We start from the raw sequence: 18,030 nt of genomic DNA on the forward strand, positions 1-18,030 counted from the left end.
TCTGCTGTTATCTTTGCACCTCAAGTAAAAGCAAAGCAAAGACACAACAATTCATTTAATTGTCATCTTTATCGGCCAAATATAGAAATACTGAATCATTTGGGGAAATAAAATCCTGGAGACAGGTTTATAAATAATTGACTCAATCATTTTATTCATCAGAAAAAAAGTGAACGAATGGCCACCTGAGCCCCTGCAACACATCATTTAGCCATTTTCCAGATGCAGAATCAATTTTCCAGAACCAGTTGATTGACACCTTCATGACGCTGATGCAATCAGACTCTCTGGCCACAACAGGAAGTCCTCCAGCGGACATAAAAGCTGCACAAGCTCGTCTTTATGCTAAGTGGTACGCCTGGACCAAAAAAAACTTTAAAGCAAAAGATTGATCATTTCATGTACACAAAGTTTCACCGTCAAAATCATGCAAAATTAAATCAGTTCCGACATCAAACCTTGGAAATCGATAAAAATGATTCAGATGTACTGTCTATACAACAGATTAAGGCAAAGGAATTCAGTTCCTCATGTTCCTAATACATGTTCCTAATATATGTGTGTGTATATATACATACACACACATACACATACACACAATTTAAAACAAACTTATGATTAAAGCTGCTCTACATCACATCTTTATGGAAGTTTTCATTCACAACTCAAGTTTAAAAACATTTCTTCTCAAATCATTTTCACAAATCATGGAAGTCAGGAAAAAACTAAAAAAAGTTTCACATTCCACAAAAGATATTTCAAAACAATCGATCCACGCTAAAAATGTAAATTCATTACAGCATTTTGCACAGTGCAGTTACAGAAGAGGAAAAAGCCCTTACATTCTGTATGGCGTGACTTTTTCTAGCACAAAACTGGAAGAAATTGCTTTTAGAAAAAACAGAAAGAAAATCACAGAGTGCAGAAGGAGCCATTAAAAAACAAAATCCAATTAAAATAAAGATATAAATAACCATCGTGCCATGATAAAAATAAAAAGCACTGCCCCTGACTAATGGTTTAATTTCACAAACCCATAACTTCATGTTGCAGCGCCCCCTGCTGGTTCGTATCAGTTACTGTTGAGTCAAGTGACGTTTAAATATGTTTTATTGTTTCAAATTAAATTAATAAACTCAGTCCACTGCTGCTTCAAAAAACTCTGAAAGCCTTAATCTCAAATGCAACCGGTGAACTGAAGCATGTATTTAGCAGATGCGAGTGTGAGTGTGTGCAGTTGGACAGCCCTCTTCACTGGTTATGGGGAGGTTTCTACAGCAGGAATGCTTTTCACGCCACCGTCACTGACGGAAATCACAGCTCACATTCATCTGAGGCTACACAGCCAACACAGTCGGGCTGCACTTACAGGTGTCATGTCAGGGAAAGACACGGACAATTCTACCGTAATACAACACCCCAACGTCAGTCTGTGTTCAGTCGTCCTCTCTGTCCACCATAGCTGGTGAGAACCAAATTCACTTAACTACGTTTTTAAATCAAAAGATGTCTCAAATAGAAAGCTACATGTATAAATGCAGTTGGCCTCTTTATCCTATAATTTTATTGTGAGTACTTTTTCCCAGGAAACAAAGCTGCAGGAACTACGACGATGAAACTCTAGCAGGAGCACACTGGGCCTCGTTCATTAAATCTTGTAAATCTGAGTGGATTTAAACATTAATCACCTCCTCACTAAAACCGACTCTGGATTCACAAGTGCCACATTAATCTCAGATTAGATTTTAAGAGCATGTTTATGATGAGTCACAAAGTGGCAGCCTACTAAAGTTTATCGTTGTGGAAATGGCGCACACGTAACGGGGGGTGGACCAGAGGGGACATCCCAAAGTAAATCCTGTCTTTGTGAGGAATCATACCTGGTGGAGACGGCGACATACGTCCACAGAGGTCATAGAACGCATTTTAACAAACATCATTTGAATCTTAAATTGTTGTAATTTATTCTCGTGCTCAAAACTATCTGAATAAATTCTGAAAATGAAGAGAAATAGTTATTTGTCCCTATTTCGACCACATCTGCGCATGGTCACAGGCACGAGTAGTTTTAGTTCACACCTACAAAACGTTTGGAAGTAGAAACATCTTCACGAGTATCAAAATGTGCGTAAATTTCACTGCAAACAGTTTACACGTACATTTATTTAGCTCACGTTTCATGTCAGCGGAGACACCACGAGGAAATGATCTAACAAAAACAGAACCGGCTCGGAAAATACAAACACGTTTGTTTTACGGGAGCTTGGATGTTCGCCCCCACGTGCGCGCAGTACAGTTGTTGTAGAAAAAGCAATCAGCTCAGCGTGTTGTGGAAAGACCCTGGACTGTGTCCCTGCAGATGTACGCGTGAGCGTTGCACTGAGACGGGTCTGAACCAAACCTAGACTATCCCTTAGCCCAAACCCCAGAACGGACCCGGGTTATCCGTGAAGGGCAGCAGCCCGGCAGACAACACAAAGTGCATCATTTGGGGCAACAAAACTACATTGTTCTCGTTTGGCTAAAACTTTTGCAGAAAATTAAAAAAAATAAAAATCATAACCCGTATGTTTTATTTTGGGTTAATAATTACAAAAACTCTTGTAGAAGGAAAGTTACAAAAAAAAAAAAAAAAAAAAACTTTTAAGTTATAAACGCAGACTTTTGCTAAAAGTACCACCTGAAACTCCACTCTGGTTGCAGTGCAGCAAATAGTGCAAAAGTTAGTTAAGGTTTCAGTCCACAGGACCACATTTCATCACTGTACAGTATTTATCCAAGCAGGTTGTCTGCTGCTTTTGTCATTTTTGTTGCTGTGTTCGGTTCATTGCTATTTATCCCAGAAAGAAAGTGTACCTGGACATTATTGCATGTGAGACTTTTAACAATCATTTGCATATAAGCTTGGTATGGACCTGTGGTGTCACTTCAAGGTTCTCTCCTGGCCTTCTTCTTCTGGGACGGCTTCGGAGGCTCAACCGTCGGCTCTGGATTCTCTGAGAATAGAAAAAGGAAAGCAGACGGGTCCAGTTACAGCCAAACCTTTACCACGCGCCCTTTCGTTGGACATGAGATGAATCCTGTTACTGGATTCTCAAACTGTTGGACTGCAGCATTCAGATATTAAGGTTAATGTTCTTGAATAAATTCAGATGAGACCCCGAGGACAAGGACTTGTCTCCACCTTGGCAGATGTTTGTCAGATCAGGACGCAGCAACACACAAAAATGTCTGACTGGCATGTATTTTCATAAGAACACTTTCCCTTCTCCTTAAGACAGGAAACATCCCCTCTGTTCCTGTTGATTGAAACCTTTATTGTCCCCTCTGGGGAAAATTAGTTGCCAAACAGCCCATAACATTCAAAAGAGAAAGACAAACAGAAAAGCGATGGAAGCAGTGCACGTCTAAAATGGTGTATGGACAAACATTTCCATATGAGAGATTTGAAACCTACTGTGGGAGGAGGAAATGGTCGTGTTGTGCTTTTTAGAGGACGGCACAGGAAGCTCCTGGGCTTTGGGAGCTGCTGAAGGAACCGAGTTCACCCTCTACAATCAGATAAGACCAGGTTAAAACAAACTATTATCAATTGATGCAAAAACATAACGCATGTTTTAAAGGAATATTCATTGTTTGCTACTTACCTGAGTGTCAGACACAACCTCCTCTTCTATTTTCTTCTTCTTTTTCCTCTTCTTTTTAGATGTTGCTGTTCCTCCAGAAGGATCTTCTGCGTCCTTCTCATCCCCTGATACCTTCAATCACAGATCATAGTCAAAATATCACATGAAAATGTCAAATATACAATTTTTGGATATTTTTTGAGGCAAGAGACTGTCAAAAGAACCAGGACCTGCTGAAGCTTATCGTTAAGGCCATTATTAGGCACCATTTAGAAAAGCAAAGTGTATAAATAAAGAATAAGAAGATTGTAAAACCTTTTTATGCACAGGTGGATCCTTCTGCAGAGCAGTTGGTTCTGCTAATGCAGGTGGTTCCTCGTAGTTCCCCCAGTGCTCTACTGGGGCGCTCCAGTCAGATCCCGTATCTGCTGCTATCCCGTCTGATAGATGCACATCAAACATATTGAAGTAAGATTAAAAACTAAAAACAGTTACTGATGTGTGGGAGGTTACTGCTGGTTACTTACTGAATCCTGACCACTCGTCATTAACAGGGTAGTTCGCCCACTGCAGCTCAGCTGAGTTGGATAGTGAGTCTGCATGAGAGCGAGAGTTATCCAAAGGAGTTAGGGAGCTTAAAATCAGCAGTGAAGAGAAAATGATCATCTGACTTTCTTTTGATGACACATCTGAGAAGTTGTTAGAGTATCAACCTGTGGCGTTCAGTCCCAGGACGGAGAAGGACACGGGGCGGAGGTCGGCTTTTATCCGGCCATCAATGCCGCTCCATGCTGCTGGTGACATCACACGGAAAAAAACAACCTTCATACTGGCTGAAAAGCGTTCTGGTTCATAAACCTGGCAACCCAGACTTATTATAATAATAATAATAATAATAATAATAATAATAATAATAATAATAATAATAATAATAATAATAATAATAATAATAATAATAATAATAATAATAATAATAATAATAATAATAATAATAATAATAATAATAATAATAATAATAATAATAATAATAATAATAATAATAATAATAATGGCTTGGTTTTATATAGCGCCCTTCAAGGCACCCAGAGCACTTTACAGAGACCATTATTCATTCATACACATTCTCACTGGTGGTGGTAAGCTACATTTGTAGCCACAGCTGCCCTGGGTCAGACTGACAGAAGCGTGGCTGCCATATTGCGCCAAACGGCCCCTGCGACCACCACCAACATTCATACACATTCACACACATTCACAATATTAATTCTGATAAACCATAATTTATAAGCTACGAATTACACATTTTAACGTGTAAGCATTTATTTTGAATGGGAGGTCCAAACATCCCGACTTTCAAAGTGTATATATAGTTTAGAAGTATATTATAATGTATGAGTATATTATGATATGTAATATATTTATACTACTATAAATAGAGGTATGGGTATATTATAAATTATAAAGTCGTTGCAAACTATTTTGCTCAAAAGTGGAACATATCTGGTGATAGTAGCAAATATTGTTACTTAAGATGTGGATGGTTGGTTACTTAATCTTTTATTTTTGGTTCAATTTATTATTTCAGGAATTGTAGTGAATGTTTTTCACCCTTTTTGAGTTGGATTATTGTCATCTTTTGTATGTCTATGTGTGGACCCCAGGAAGAATAGTCTTCCCATGGTGAAGACTAATGGGGATCCTTTTTAATAAACAAATAAATAAACAAATAAAGAGTTCCTGTGTTAATCAGTGAAGTCTGCTTTAATTTGCAGGATTCACTGAGAGATGTTTGAAACTAGACTGTATTATTGTGCCGTTGGTCTGGTTTAAGGTGACGGTACCTTGTGGCTCCTGAGCCCAGGACTGCGGTTCAGGCCGTGGCCTGTAATGCCCCTTCGTCGACACGGAGCTCCACTTTGTTCCTTCGACCGAACCCCCCTGACCTGTGACCTTTAAGGACATGTCTGACCAGCCTGCACCACCGACTGGAGGATCCTTTTTCAAAGCGGAGGAAGCTGAAACAGCAGGACAGAAAGCAAAAACGCAGAATTGATCAGCTGCAAATGTAAGATTAAAGTCATGACTTTTTTATCTATTTGTCTTTACCAGCTCCACTGGAGGCATCAACCTTTGTGGCCACTCTCACATGTTGGGTCTCTGGAATAGGTTTAGAGAGAAATCCATTTAATCATCATTCACACTGAACTCAGTATGTTAATGATGTGTTAGTTGCTAAACAATCTGACATTTTTATACCATGTTCATTTTCTTGTCTAACACACTTATGAGCTGTACTCTAACAATTAAAAAAAAAGACAAATTTTATCTTTAGTAAAACAAATACCATGGTTTCTTCTGTTCTTCTTGGTATGTGCTGTGGTTGCAGGTTCTGGGTGGGTTAGGGAGCCTCCTGGACTAGCAGAGTCCTCAGGGCCTTTCTCCTTCCTGCGCTGTTGCTTCTTCTCTCGGTTGCTGACTTTGGTCTCCCACGCACCCGCTAAACACGCAAAACAAGCACAGGACACTGCTTTGACTACAAGCTACACGGGTAAGATGTGACAGAAACTCTTTTAAGTGACGCTGACTGTCCTGGAAATGTTCTAGGTACGACCAAACTGTTTTTAAATAAGGGGTTTCTAATGATGCTGACGCTGAAACAATAATTATAACCACAACAACTAAGCTGCTGCCATCCACACTGAGTCATAAACTGTATCCAGGTCACGAAACAGACTTCAGCAAGAGCCGCCAGGAGAACCAACAGCTCTGTTACGAGAGCGTTCTTCTGAGGACACATTCAGAAAACACATCTGTGCGTGTCATTGTATCACAGGTAATACACGTCATTTTTTAATGTACAGGACTGTCTCAGAAAATTAGAATATTGTGATTTTCTGTAATGCAATTACAAAAACAAAACTGTCATACATTCTGGATTCATTACAAATCAACTGAAATATTGCAAGCCTTTTATTATTTTAATATTGCTGATCATGGCTTACAGTTTAAGAAAACTCAAATATCCTATCTCAAAAAAATAGAATATTCTGGGAATCTTAATCTTAAACTTTAAACCATAATCGGCAATATTAAAATAATAAAAGGCTTGCAATATTTCAGTTGATTTGTAATGAATCCAGAATGTATGACATTTTTTTTTTTTTTTTTTTTTAAATTGCATTACAGAAAATAAAGAACTTTATCACAATATTCTAATTTTCTGAGACAGTCCTGTATATTATGAGGTCAGATATCGTATTATTTCAAAATTTCATGTGTTGTAATCTACACCAAAGACTGAGTCAAAGTAGAAATAATTCCTATTCAATTACGTTATATAACACTGGATTTGCAAAAGGAAACCACAACGTTAATGAAGTATGTGTTTTTTTTCTTGTAATTCTTCTTATTAAGAAGGTGAATTATAGTAGGGAAACAGAAGCATCGCCTTTGCGGCGTCCAACTTTCTACGCCACCAAGCAGAAGACACAATCGTCATTCTGTTCTAGTGTTAAACTCCATCTGTTTGAGGCGTTTTTATTCACCGTAGCTATCGCTAGTTATTGTTGTCGTGACATTTACCATCATCAGGTTCCTTCGCATCGTTCTTGGAAACACGCTGAACAAGTTTCACTTCTGACTTGGTTTTCTTCTTGTTTTTCTTCACCTGCAGCGGAGCCTGAACAACCGCTACCTGAGAAATAAAAAGTTAAAAACAAAGTGTTTTTGGGCCGTGTGTTCTGCTCTTGAATGTGGCAAATCTGACAAACACAAATTAAAGCCTGTTGCTGGTCGGTTAAAGTTGATTTACCTTCTCAGCTGTTTTACGTGGTGCTAGTTTAGAAGCTGCCTCGGCCACTTTAACGTCCTCTTGAGCCACGTTCACCGGTTGTCCGTTGGACTGGGTCTTCTGAAAGAGAAAGACGTTTGGTAAACAACACGATACTAAGCCACAGTTAACGCACACAAAAATAATAATAACAATCTTAAACTCAGCATTTTAAAGCAGAATAACGACCAACTCCTACAACAGAAGTGAATATTTATTTATTGAGCGCACACTCAATAAGAATTAACAGATTTATTAGTTTATTAGGCTTAAGCAAAAGGGATTTTGCAATGAATTTGAACAGTTTTGAACTTGACTGACATTATAGTTAACATTTCTTCGTCATTAATAGCTTATGTTTGAAAACATTTCAGTTTATTACAGAAATACCTTTGCTATGAAATAGCCTTCCTGGTCATTCTTATAATGATGGAAACTATGAAACTGACCCCATCGTGAGGTACAGCTTGCTGGTACTGGGCTGGTAGTACCAGATTCAAAAGTGCCTGAATTCTTCATGGCATGGATTCAACAAGCTGCTGGAAATATTCCTTAAAGATTTATATTATTGACATGATAGCTTCATGGAGTTGCTGCAGATTTGTCGGCTGTAGCGTCCACGACTGGAGTGAGATCAGGTGATCTGACTCAAATGGCGCTTTTACACTAGTACCTACTCAGCGCGACTCGACACACCCCCGTTTGGCGCTTTTACACTACGGGCCGAGGTGGGTGGAGGCGTGCCGAGTAGATACTTTTCTGTAACTATTCTGCCGAGGTTCTAACCGGCTGAGTCGGCTGTATCTGATGTCATCACACTACAGGCCATCGATTGGTCAGGGGGGCCGTCAGACGTTTGAATCAGGAAGTGGGAATCAGCGCAAGAGCGGCTCGCGACAGGCAATGGCAGCGCAAACATCTGTTTGGTGATCCAACTCTGAGGTGCAGATGTTCATAAACCTGGTGCTGAGGAGAGAATTAAAAAGGGATGTAGACGGGTGATAAGGAACGACCAGATCCACCAGGAGATCAGTCACTTCTGAGCCGCTCGCGGCTCCAGCTGACTTCGCCGCTTGAAGCTTCTCTCACTCTCATTTTTTAACTTGATATCGAACACAAGTCACAGACCCAGCAGCACATATATCATCTCCTCCAGGTTCTACATCTTTGGTGTTGTTGTCTTCTCCGTTTAGATACACAATCAAATACGTCACAGCAGCTTCTCTCCAACCCGCCCACTTCTCATCTGGGTGTCTAAAAAGAAACGAGGGCAAGGCGAGTCGAGTCGCGCTGAGTAGGTACTAGTATAAAAGCGCCAAAAGTGTACCAACTTAAACATCCCCAACGCCACACCAGCACCTGAACTGTTGATGGGAGGCAGGATGGATCCATGCGCTCATGTTGTTTACACCAAATTATTACACCACCATCTGAATTTCAGATGAAATTGAGATACAGGGGGGTGGTAGTCTAATGGTTAGTGGGCTTGGGTCTGGAGGAGCAGGGTTCAAGCCCTGAAGATGCCAATCAATATATACCGCCTTGGGTCCCTGAGCAAGTTGCTCCCCGGTGCGCCAGAATAAAGGCAGCCCACTGCTACTAGTCTAATTAGTGATGGGTTAAAAGCAGAGGACACATTTCAGTGTGTTTCCATGTAAACTGACGAATAAAGCGGTTATTATATAATTATATAAGTGATTTTTTCCTAATCTTCTATTTATCCTTTGTGAGCCTCAGTTTCCTGTTGTACGCTGACAGGAGTGACTCCTGGGGTCTTATCCATCTCCTTCAAGTGTTATGTGTTCAGTACTGGTACTCTACATACACACATATTCTACAGTCTTTCTATAGTTCGGAACTAGTCTGCCCATTTTCCACTTGACCTCTTTGATATCAATCAGGCATTTTCACCCAGATAACCGGACCTTTTTCTGTAAAACCCTAGAGATGGTTCAGCGTGAAAATGCCAGTGGATCAGTCTTATCTGGCACTAACAACCACATATACATATATATGTATACACACACACACACACACACACACACACACACACACACACAATATATATATATATATATATATATATATATATATATATATATATATATATACACACACACACACACACACACACACACACACACACACACACACACACACACACACACACACACACACACACACACACACACACACACACACACACACACACACACACACACACACACAGGACTGTCTCAGAAATTTTGGATATTGTGATTTTCTGTAATGCAATTACAAAAATGTCATACATTCTGGATTCATTACAAATCAACTGAAATATTGCAAGCCTTTTATTATTTTAATATTGCTGATTATGGTTTACAGCTTAAGAAAACTCAAATATCCTATCTAAAATTTTTTTTAATATTCTGGGAATCTTAATCTTAAACTGTAAGCCATAATCAGCAATATTAAAATAATAAAAGGCTGGCAATATTTCAGTTGATTTGTAATGAATCCAGAATGTATGACATTTTTGTTTTTTTAATTGCATTACAGAAAATAAAGAACTTTATCACAATATTCTAATTTTCTGAGTCCTGTATATACATAAACAGGTTAACCTGATCAATGACGTCTATTAGCTACACACTGCTAACCTTCTTGTTTCCTTCAAAAAACCCTCATCCAGGATCAATAACGCAGTTTTAATTCCAGTGAGCTTTAGTCAGTTATCATCAAAAGGCTTCATTTACGTTCCTTAAACAGTGATCTGCTCGGCTGAAGGGTATTATTAATGAGCAATAACCGGGTTAAACCAGTAGCATGACGCGGCTGCTCTCGGTGTTAAGGCTGATTTATGGTTCCGCGTCACACCGACGCAGAGACTCCGGCGTAGGGTTACCCTACGCCGTCGGTTAAACGCAGAACTATAAATCAGTCATTGATATGGTTTCTCACCTTTTCACTGGTTTTCTTTCTGTTCCTCTTCCTGGGTTCCTCCGTCTGGGCCGGGCCGGTCCCAGCGGTGCTGGTGCCGGCTCGGCCGGTGCTGCTGGGACTGGGACCGGGCACCGGGCCCGATCCCCGCCGCCTCCCCCCGGCCCCGGCGGCCCAGGCCGCCCCGACCAGCAGCAGCGCTGCCCCGGCCAGGACCAGCACCAGCACCAGCACCAGCACCAGGACCAGCCAGGGCGGGAACAGCTCGGGCCGCAGCCCCAGGTCCAGCCCGAGCCGGGCCCGGACGTAGCCCTGTCCCTGGGAGAGCAGGTCCCTGAAGCGGGCTGACAGCAGCTCTGCTGTGTGCAGAGCCAAGCTCGGCAGGTCCCCGTCCATGTTACTAGACTAGTATCAGCCTCACTCACACCAGCATCCGCATCCTGGTGGAGGGGGGGGGGGGGGAGTGGCTACTGGAATACAGACATGCTGAGAACCGGGGGGAAACCTGGGAAATCCCACTTTAATGTCGGTTTATAGTTGGCCTGAGCTCAGCAAACCGCAATATTTTATTTTCACATCCAGAATTGTCCATGGGCCAGACCAGATATCAGCACCACTCAAGGTGACACAACTTGCTTACAGGACTGTCTCAGAAAATTTGAATATTGTGATAAAGTTCTTTATTTTCTGTAATGCAATTAAAAAAACAAAAATGTCATACATTCTGGATTCATTACAAATCAACTGAAATATTACAAGCCTTTTATTATTTTAATATTGCTGATTATGGCTTACAGTTAAAGATTAAGATTCCCAGAATATTCAAATTTTTTGAGATAGGATATTTGAGTTTTCTTAAGCTGTAAACCATAATCAGCAATATTAAAATAATAAAAGGCTTGCAATATTTCAGTTGATTTGTATGAATGAATGAATGAATGAATTAATTTTATTTTGGTGTCATGTCCGAAGACCCATCCCTTACGGGATTATAAGACACCAGAAACAGAAAATCATCAAATACACAATATCACACGCACTTAATTGGGAGCTGCACAATGTACACCAGAAAAACAAACTAAATAAATCAAAAACCATACTGGATATTTTTACATGTATGTTACTTTTCTTCGCCTATCCCATGCTTTCTCCAAATAATCAGCAAGTGCAAATACTTTATGATCAAAAATCCATTTGAGTCTCTCAGCATCGCTTACCCACCTTTGTAATTAATACAGAATGTATGACATTTTTGTTTTTGTAATTGCATTACAGAAAATCACAATATTCTAATTTTCTCAGACAGTCCTGTATAATTTTTGAAAATATCCATGTCTATAGATCAGGGGTCTCCAACCCTGGTCCTGGAGAGCACCTATCCAGCATGTTTTAGATGTTTCCCTGCTTCAGCACACCATGATACAAGGAGCTGTGTCAGCAACAGAACTGTCCAGACCTTGATGACAAGTTAATGATGACCATTGATTAGAATCAGGTCTGTTGAATCAGGTGCTCCATGCAGGGAGACACCTAAAACATGCTGGATAGGTGCGCTCCAGGACCGGATTTGGAGACCCCTGCTATAGATGATATTTTGGTATGATAACCCTTCCTGAGTGGCAGCTGTATCATAGTTATCAGCTCATGACGTTCAGAAAATTACACTTTTTCAGGGGTCACCAATCCTGGTCCTCGAGGGCCGGTGTATGTTTTACATGTTTCGCTGCTTCATTGCACCGTGATAAAAGTGACTGTGTCGTTAAGAGAATTGTGCAGACCTCAATGACAAGCTGATGACGATGATTAATTAGAATCAGGTGTGTTAAAGCAGAGAAAACTCTAAAACATGCAGGACATCAGCCCTCGAGGACCAGGATTGGTGACCCCTGCTTTAGATGCTGGTGCATATCCTGGTTTAGACTCATGTACAGGATATCTGTTAATGTTTCACAATATTGTCTTTGGTATCATTTTAAGCATTCATTCAAGCTAAGATGTGAATCTTTCTGACCAACACAGAGGTCACTGCAGCTCTTTAAACTATAAACACACATTTTTACACAATTTTCACCTAAATGATATACTATCTTTTATCCCTGTGTCATCTAGGAACAACAGAGACACAAAATCCAAAAATTGGAATACTCATAGGACCATAAGGATTCAGGAAATGTATCACATCTTAGCTTGAATGAATGCTTTAAAGGTCCCCTTTAAAATGATACCAAAGACAATATTGTGAAATATTGACAGATATCCTGAGTCTAAACCAGGATATGCAGCAGCATCTAAAATGTAATTTTCTGAAGAGGCTTGGTAACTCCATGAGCTGATAACTATGATACAGCTGCCACTCATGAAGGGTTATAATACCAGAATATCATCTACAAACCTGGATATTTTGAAAAATGATAAGCAGGTTTTGTCACCTTAAGTGGTACTGACCAGTGAAATTTTGGGCTCTGGCCCCTGGACTAAAAGGGACGAGGCTGCCAGCAGCTCTCGGGGGAAATCAGTCACAAAAGCCTTAGAAAAATACAATTTATAAATACTTTTATTGTACAATAAAAAGTTTTGACAAAGCCAGCACCTTGATCATCAGACTAAAGAAAATATGTATCCTTAATAACAATAATAAAAAAAACATTTTAAATGTAACCTACACCTCAACCCAAGCCTTAGGTCAAGAGGTCATTTTCTTTTTCAAAAGGGTTATTAACTCGTTTATTATTCTGTAAAATGTATCCCAAACAAATATTGACTTTTTAAAATTGAAAGATGTGTGTAACATACCTTAAAGCCGTAATTATACATGTTTATATAACAAAAATAAATAGACCACATTTAACAAGTGTTGACTCGGACTAAAAGTCTGCATCCAATGTGAATTCAGCGTCCATCACGTTTGACATGACTCCAAACCGCTGGTACTCTGCTACTCTCTTCTCAAAGAAGTTGGTTTTTCCCTCCAGTGAGATCGACTCCATGAAGTCAAATGGATTTTCTGCATTATAAACCTTAAAAAGGGGAATGGAAGCAGAATTATCAGGATATTTACATTTGTGTTGTCTAAAACATTAAATGCCATTCACTAACACATTAAAGCTTTTTAACTATTCAGAAGATTAATCACTTTATTTTGGTCATTTTTGCAGAGAGTGGCTAAGTTAGGTCAATCTTTAACATTTCAGTTACTATAATATAAGGTGTATTTGGTCTGGCTGTTTTACACCTGTTTGATGATTATTTTATTGGAATTACCTTGGTTAGTCGAAGATCAGCGAGAAGCCGGTCAGCCACAAACTCAATGTACTGCTTCATGAGACAACAGTTGATTCCAATGAGATCAACTGGCAACGCCTCCGTCAAAAACTCCTGCAACCAGAGGACAAGAGACAAGGAATCATGAGCTTTCATTCCTATAATATAGGAAACTGAATTAAAAATGTTAACAATGTCAAACTATTACTTAACTACTGCTGTTTATGCCAATGTTAATATAGAGTAGAAGACAGGCAGAGAAATGCTGGAAAAAAATGCTGAAGTGAAGTTTGTTTTCTACCAAAAATCACCAGACCTGCTCAATCCTGACAGCGTTGGTGATGATATCCTTCACTCTGTCGTCTGATGGCTTCTTGACCAGGTAGCCGTACAGCAGGCAGGCAAAGTTACAGTGCAGGCCCTGGATGAGGATGTGACACACATGTTAACAGCTCATATGAACCGGGGTCTTCCCCGTGTTTGTGAAGGGCTCAAGTCCTGCATGTGGACGGAGTATCTTAGTATCTTCAGTCTGTCTTCCTGACTTTAAAACTGACTGCTTGAAAGAGACAGAGGTGGTGTCTGGGTCGGAAAAGTGAGCTAATTTTAGCATTTTAGGAATCAATTGTGTTGTTTGCTGACTTTTCTTGGAGCAAAGGGCAACGCTTCAGGGCTTCTGATGGAGCCGAGGGATAAGTCAGGGACAGATAACAGATGATACATATCAGCGGCGAGAGATTGTGTCCTTTGCACTTGTTGCCAGTGAAGATAAGTAAAATATAAAGTAATGGTTGTAAGATGATCGTCGGTTGATTTTGCTCACCGCATAGTCGTCTTATCCGCTTATATGCACAACGGGATTGTAAAACTCCTCTAAACAAACCAAAACTACAAATAGTCCATTAATCTAATCTTCCCTTTTATCCACAAATTCTGCAAAAGATACCTGACCAATGAGATGTACCTCAAACATAACTTGTTAATAAAAACAACAGGGCAAATATTTTTTACTGCCAAACAAAAAGGTCCACATAGAAGCAAATAGCTGTGAATTACTATTAATTATTATCATGAATATAGTGACCACAATATGATTTTACACTCATCATTTAAGCACCTGTTCTAGGACACGATGGAAAGGAAATTTGACATCTATATTAATTCACACTTTTAATGCTGCACTTAAAACTAACAAGTAAATGTAACATTTTAGACAACATGACTTTGTATTTGTGAATTGAGCTCACCTCATCCCTGCTGATCAGCTCGTTGGAGTAAGTGAGGCCGGGCATGAGGCCTCTCTTCTTCAGCCAATAAATGGCAGCGAATGAGCCAGAGAAGAAGATACCCTCCACCGCTGCGAAAGCCACAAGTCGCTCTCCTGAGAGCACAAAAGAAAAAAAACATGGATAGGAATTAAATATAGGCCAGAGTTGTTTTTGTTCAGTTTTCAGTCAATGTTTTGAACATCGTGTCTTTCTTACCGAACGTGGATTTGTCGTCATTTATCCAGTGGAGGGCCCAGTCAGCTTTGCGTTGCACACAAGGCATAGTGTCAATGGCGTTAAACAAGAAGTCCCTGAACATATAAAGTGCAATTGATTAAAACTCAATAAAATAAGTAGTTTAGTGAGTCATAACAAAGACAGTGCCAAAGGAAAACCATAGGTGTTTACCATGCTTAATCGATATACAACAAACTGTAATAATTCAAATCACATCATTTATATTGCTATAACAAATCTCATCAACAAACCAAAAGTACTCTAGGGGTTAAAAAGGGATTTAATTGCACTGCAGATAAACAACAGTCATTAACCTGAGAGAAATGTGACCCTTTACTTTAACCAAGGATAAATCACTGATCTAGGCAATACTATAAAGTTTATGAGAAAACTTTGGTTTATTATAGTCCATAGTATAAACTATAATAAACCAAAGTTTTCTCATAACTGATTTTCATATGCCATAAAAATTCTTATCCAACATAACAAACAAGTTACATGGTGTTGAACAAAACAGACAGAAGCAGCTCAAAACAAGACACTTCAGCGCAGTTAATTGCCTTAAAGTTGTTTCTTCTCATTCATTTTAGTCAAACGCTGTGAAATATAATTTCTGAAGTTAGAACCATAGTAGGACAGTTTCAACATTTTCATTTTATCTATGAATAATAAGATCTATTGTATTTCTTTGAAGAACTGCTGACATGATATTATCCGTCAAGTACTGTCCTTACCCGCCTGTTCAATTTAAACTTGAAGGCTATGATATTATATGTTAATTGCTGTTGATACATCAACTTGTTTATAATCTGTGGATTCACAAAAGCTGCTGCAGCTGGGAAAGCGACTGCTATCAGACTCCCTTCAGACGGTTAGTGGTTGGCAGTGTTGTGCACTGTAGCGGCAAGTACAGTCACCTCAACATAGATGAGGAAAAATAAAATAAATTAAATAGTTAGGAAAATTGATCCTGAAGCCCCGTAGATGTGAAAACCTTAGATAGAGCCACTATAAGTTACTGACCTCTCCCTCAGGTCCCTGATGTAAGTGTTGATGAGCATACTGTACATCTCTGAGTGAACCGTCTCAATAAGGATCTGGAAGCTGTAGAAGGAGCGCGCTTCAGGGACTTGAACTTCCTGGCTGAACCTCTGCACCTGTTGTTACAAAACAGTTGAACCACAGCGCAACGCAACACTGCATTTTGATCAGGCTGTGAATGGGGTTACACAAGCATCACATCTTGACATCTCCTTAAAATAATTTTAAATACAAGTCACTTGTGAGTGACAGCCCTCTGCACTCACCAGGTTCTCGTTGACGATGCCATCACTAGCAGCAAAGAAGGCTAAGACGTGGGAGATAAAGTGTTTTTCTTCAGGCTTCAAACGGTCCCAGTGTGCCAGGTCTTTGGATAGATCCACCTGAAAAACAACATCAAGAATGCAGATGCAGTTTCCTGGATTACTTAGCGTCCTGTGGTGACAAGTGTTTGAATATCTATGTTAATGTAGAAAAGGACAATGTTTTCAGCTGCATTAAGATTACTTGAGTGAAAATCTACATCATATTTAGTGCAATTCACTTAAATTATAATAGAAACTTGAGTTATTTGGATATTAAATGGCATTACACACCTCCTCTACCGTCCAGAAGGAGGCTTGTGCTTGTTTGTACATCTTCCAGATATCCGGATATTGGATGGGGAAGAGGACAAACCGTCTAGGGTTTTCTCGTAGCAGAGGTTCGTCCTCGGTCTCTGAGCGACTTTGACAACTTTCATCTTTTACTGTGAAGCCATTCTGCAAAAAAACAGTCATATTTATTGTATTTATTTCCGGAATGTTCCTTACGTCACAACATCCGCTATTGCGCATGCGCATTCACTCAAAACAAAGGACATGACTTACACAAATCCACTTGTCAGTCTCTTTTTCTTAACTTAACAGTATATGTAATTATTTTAGGTTTACCTGCGGTTGTTTTGCTTTCAGCAACGATAAAAAAAAAACGGTGGCCTATTTTTAGAAAATAAGCAAAAATCGTAAAAATTGACATTTCCTTTCCCCCAAACAGTTGTACCAACCACGAAACCACAAACACCTTCAACGTTTTGTATTAAAACTGTTATTCCACAGCGTGAGGTCAAGACTCGTACGTTCAGACGTCCAGAGGTTTATTATTTTTAACGAATCCTTGGCACTCATCCCTGAACAGCGTCAGTAACGCCAACCATACTGCGTCTGTTCGCAGCTCCAATCCTTCCTTACGGGTTAAATGTACAGACTTACGCTTGGATGCTCAGTTGTCTCTGAAGGAGTTTTTTTCACTGTTGGCGTCATTTTGAGATACAATTGAGTCTCCTGACTAGCTCCAGCTCGGTGCCATAATACACGGCTGTGAAGTGAGCGCAGGTTCGCACGGTTCGCACTGACGTCCAGGAAGCCTGCAGTCCCTCTGGCGGACCAGCGTGGGAACCGCACTGTTACAGAACACCGGTAGTCTCGCGATAACACCGTCCCTCTGCACTGTTACAGAACCACGATAGTCTCGCGATAACACCGTCCCTCCGCAGATACAGAACCACGGTAGTCTCGCGATAACACAGTCCCTGACAAACAATCAACACCGTCTCAGATCATATTTCCATCTTCCCTTGCAAAATTCCACATCCACAAATCCAAATTTTTACACAAAAAAACCCTCTTTTTTTACTTTTCATTGTGAATTCAATCAGTATCTGGACTTTATTAAGTTTTCTACACACTCAAAAGCAATCAAAACCTTAAATGTATGTAAATGTTTTGGCTTTTTGTTATAATTTCATCCCCCCTGGCTAGTTATAATGTGTTGTGCTTTTTGTTTTGTACTTTATTTGTGTATTGAA

The 18,030-nt window shown here is 39.8% G+C and overlaps 2 protein-coding genes across 4 annotated transcripts; both read right to left on the bottom strand.

Annotated features, from left to right (window-relative positions):
- Positions 1 to 126: 126 nt before the first annotated feature.
- Positions 127 to 10,779, bottom strand: mtdha (metadherin a). Of its 3 annotated transcripts, none has more exons than XM_061742431.1 (12): positions 10,399 to 10,779; positions 7,438 to 7,533; positions 7,209 to 7,320; positions 5,971 to 6,123; positions 5,733 to 5,783; positions 5,468 to 5,641; positions 4,340 to 4,420; positions 4,154 to 4,222; positions 3,942 to 4,066; positions 3,648 to 3,758; positions 3,458 to 3,551; positions 127 to 2,996 (listed from the first exon to the last, which is right to left on the bottom strand). In XM_061742431.1, the coding sequence occupies exons 1-12, from the start codon at positions 10,771 to 10,773 to the stop codon at positions 2,929 to 2,931; spliced, it is 1,509 nt and encodes a 502-aa protein (XP_061598415.1). In that variant the 5' UTR covers positions 10,774 to 10,779; the 3' UTR covers positions 127 to 2,928. The 3 variants fall into 3 exon arrangements, with proteins under 3 accessions (XP_061598415.1, XP_061598414.1, XP_061598413.1); XM_061742430.1 differs by having other exon boundaries at positions 4,340 to 4,417; positions 7,438 to 7,536; XM_061742429.1 differs by having other exon boundaries at positions 7,438 to 7,536.
- Positions 10,780 to 12,913: 2,134 nt separating this feature from the next.
- rrm2b (ribonucleotide reductase M2 b) lies at positions 12,914 to 17,589 on the bottom strand. Its single transcript, XM_061741820.1, has 9 exons — positions 17,435 to 17,589; positions 16,781 to 16,945; positions 16,451 to 16,567; positions 16,167 to 16,300; positions 15,123 to 15,217; positions 14,886 to 15,019; positions 13,955 to 14,059; positions 13,639 to 13,752; positions 12,914 to 13,394 (listed from the first exon to the last, which is right to left on the bottom strand). Exons 1-9 carry the CDS (start codon positions 17,483 to 17,485, stop codon positions 13,242 to 13,244), a joined length of 1,068 nt encoding a protein of 355 aa, XP_061597804.1. The 5' UTR covers positions 17,486 to 17,589; the 3' UTR covers positions 12,914 to 13,241.
- Positions 17,590 to 18,030: the final 441 nt, after the last annotated feature.

Source organism: Cololabis saira, chromosome 15, assembly GCF_033807715.1.
Source record: "Cololabis saira isolate AMF1-May2022 chromosome 15, fColSai1.1, whole genome shotgun sequence".
In the NCBI taxonomy this organism is placed as follows: Eukaryota; Metazoa; Chordata; class Actinopteri; order Beloniformes; family Belonidae; genus Cololabis; species Cololabis saira.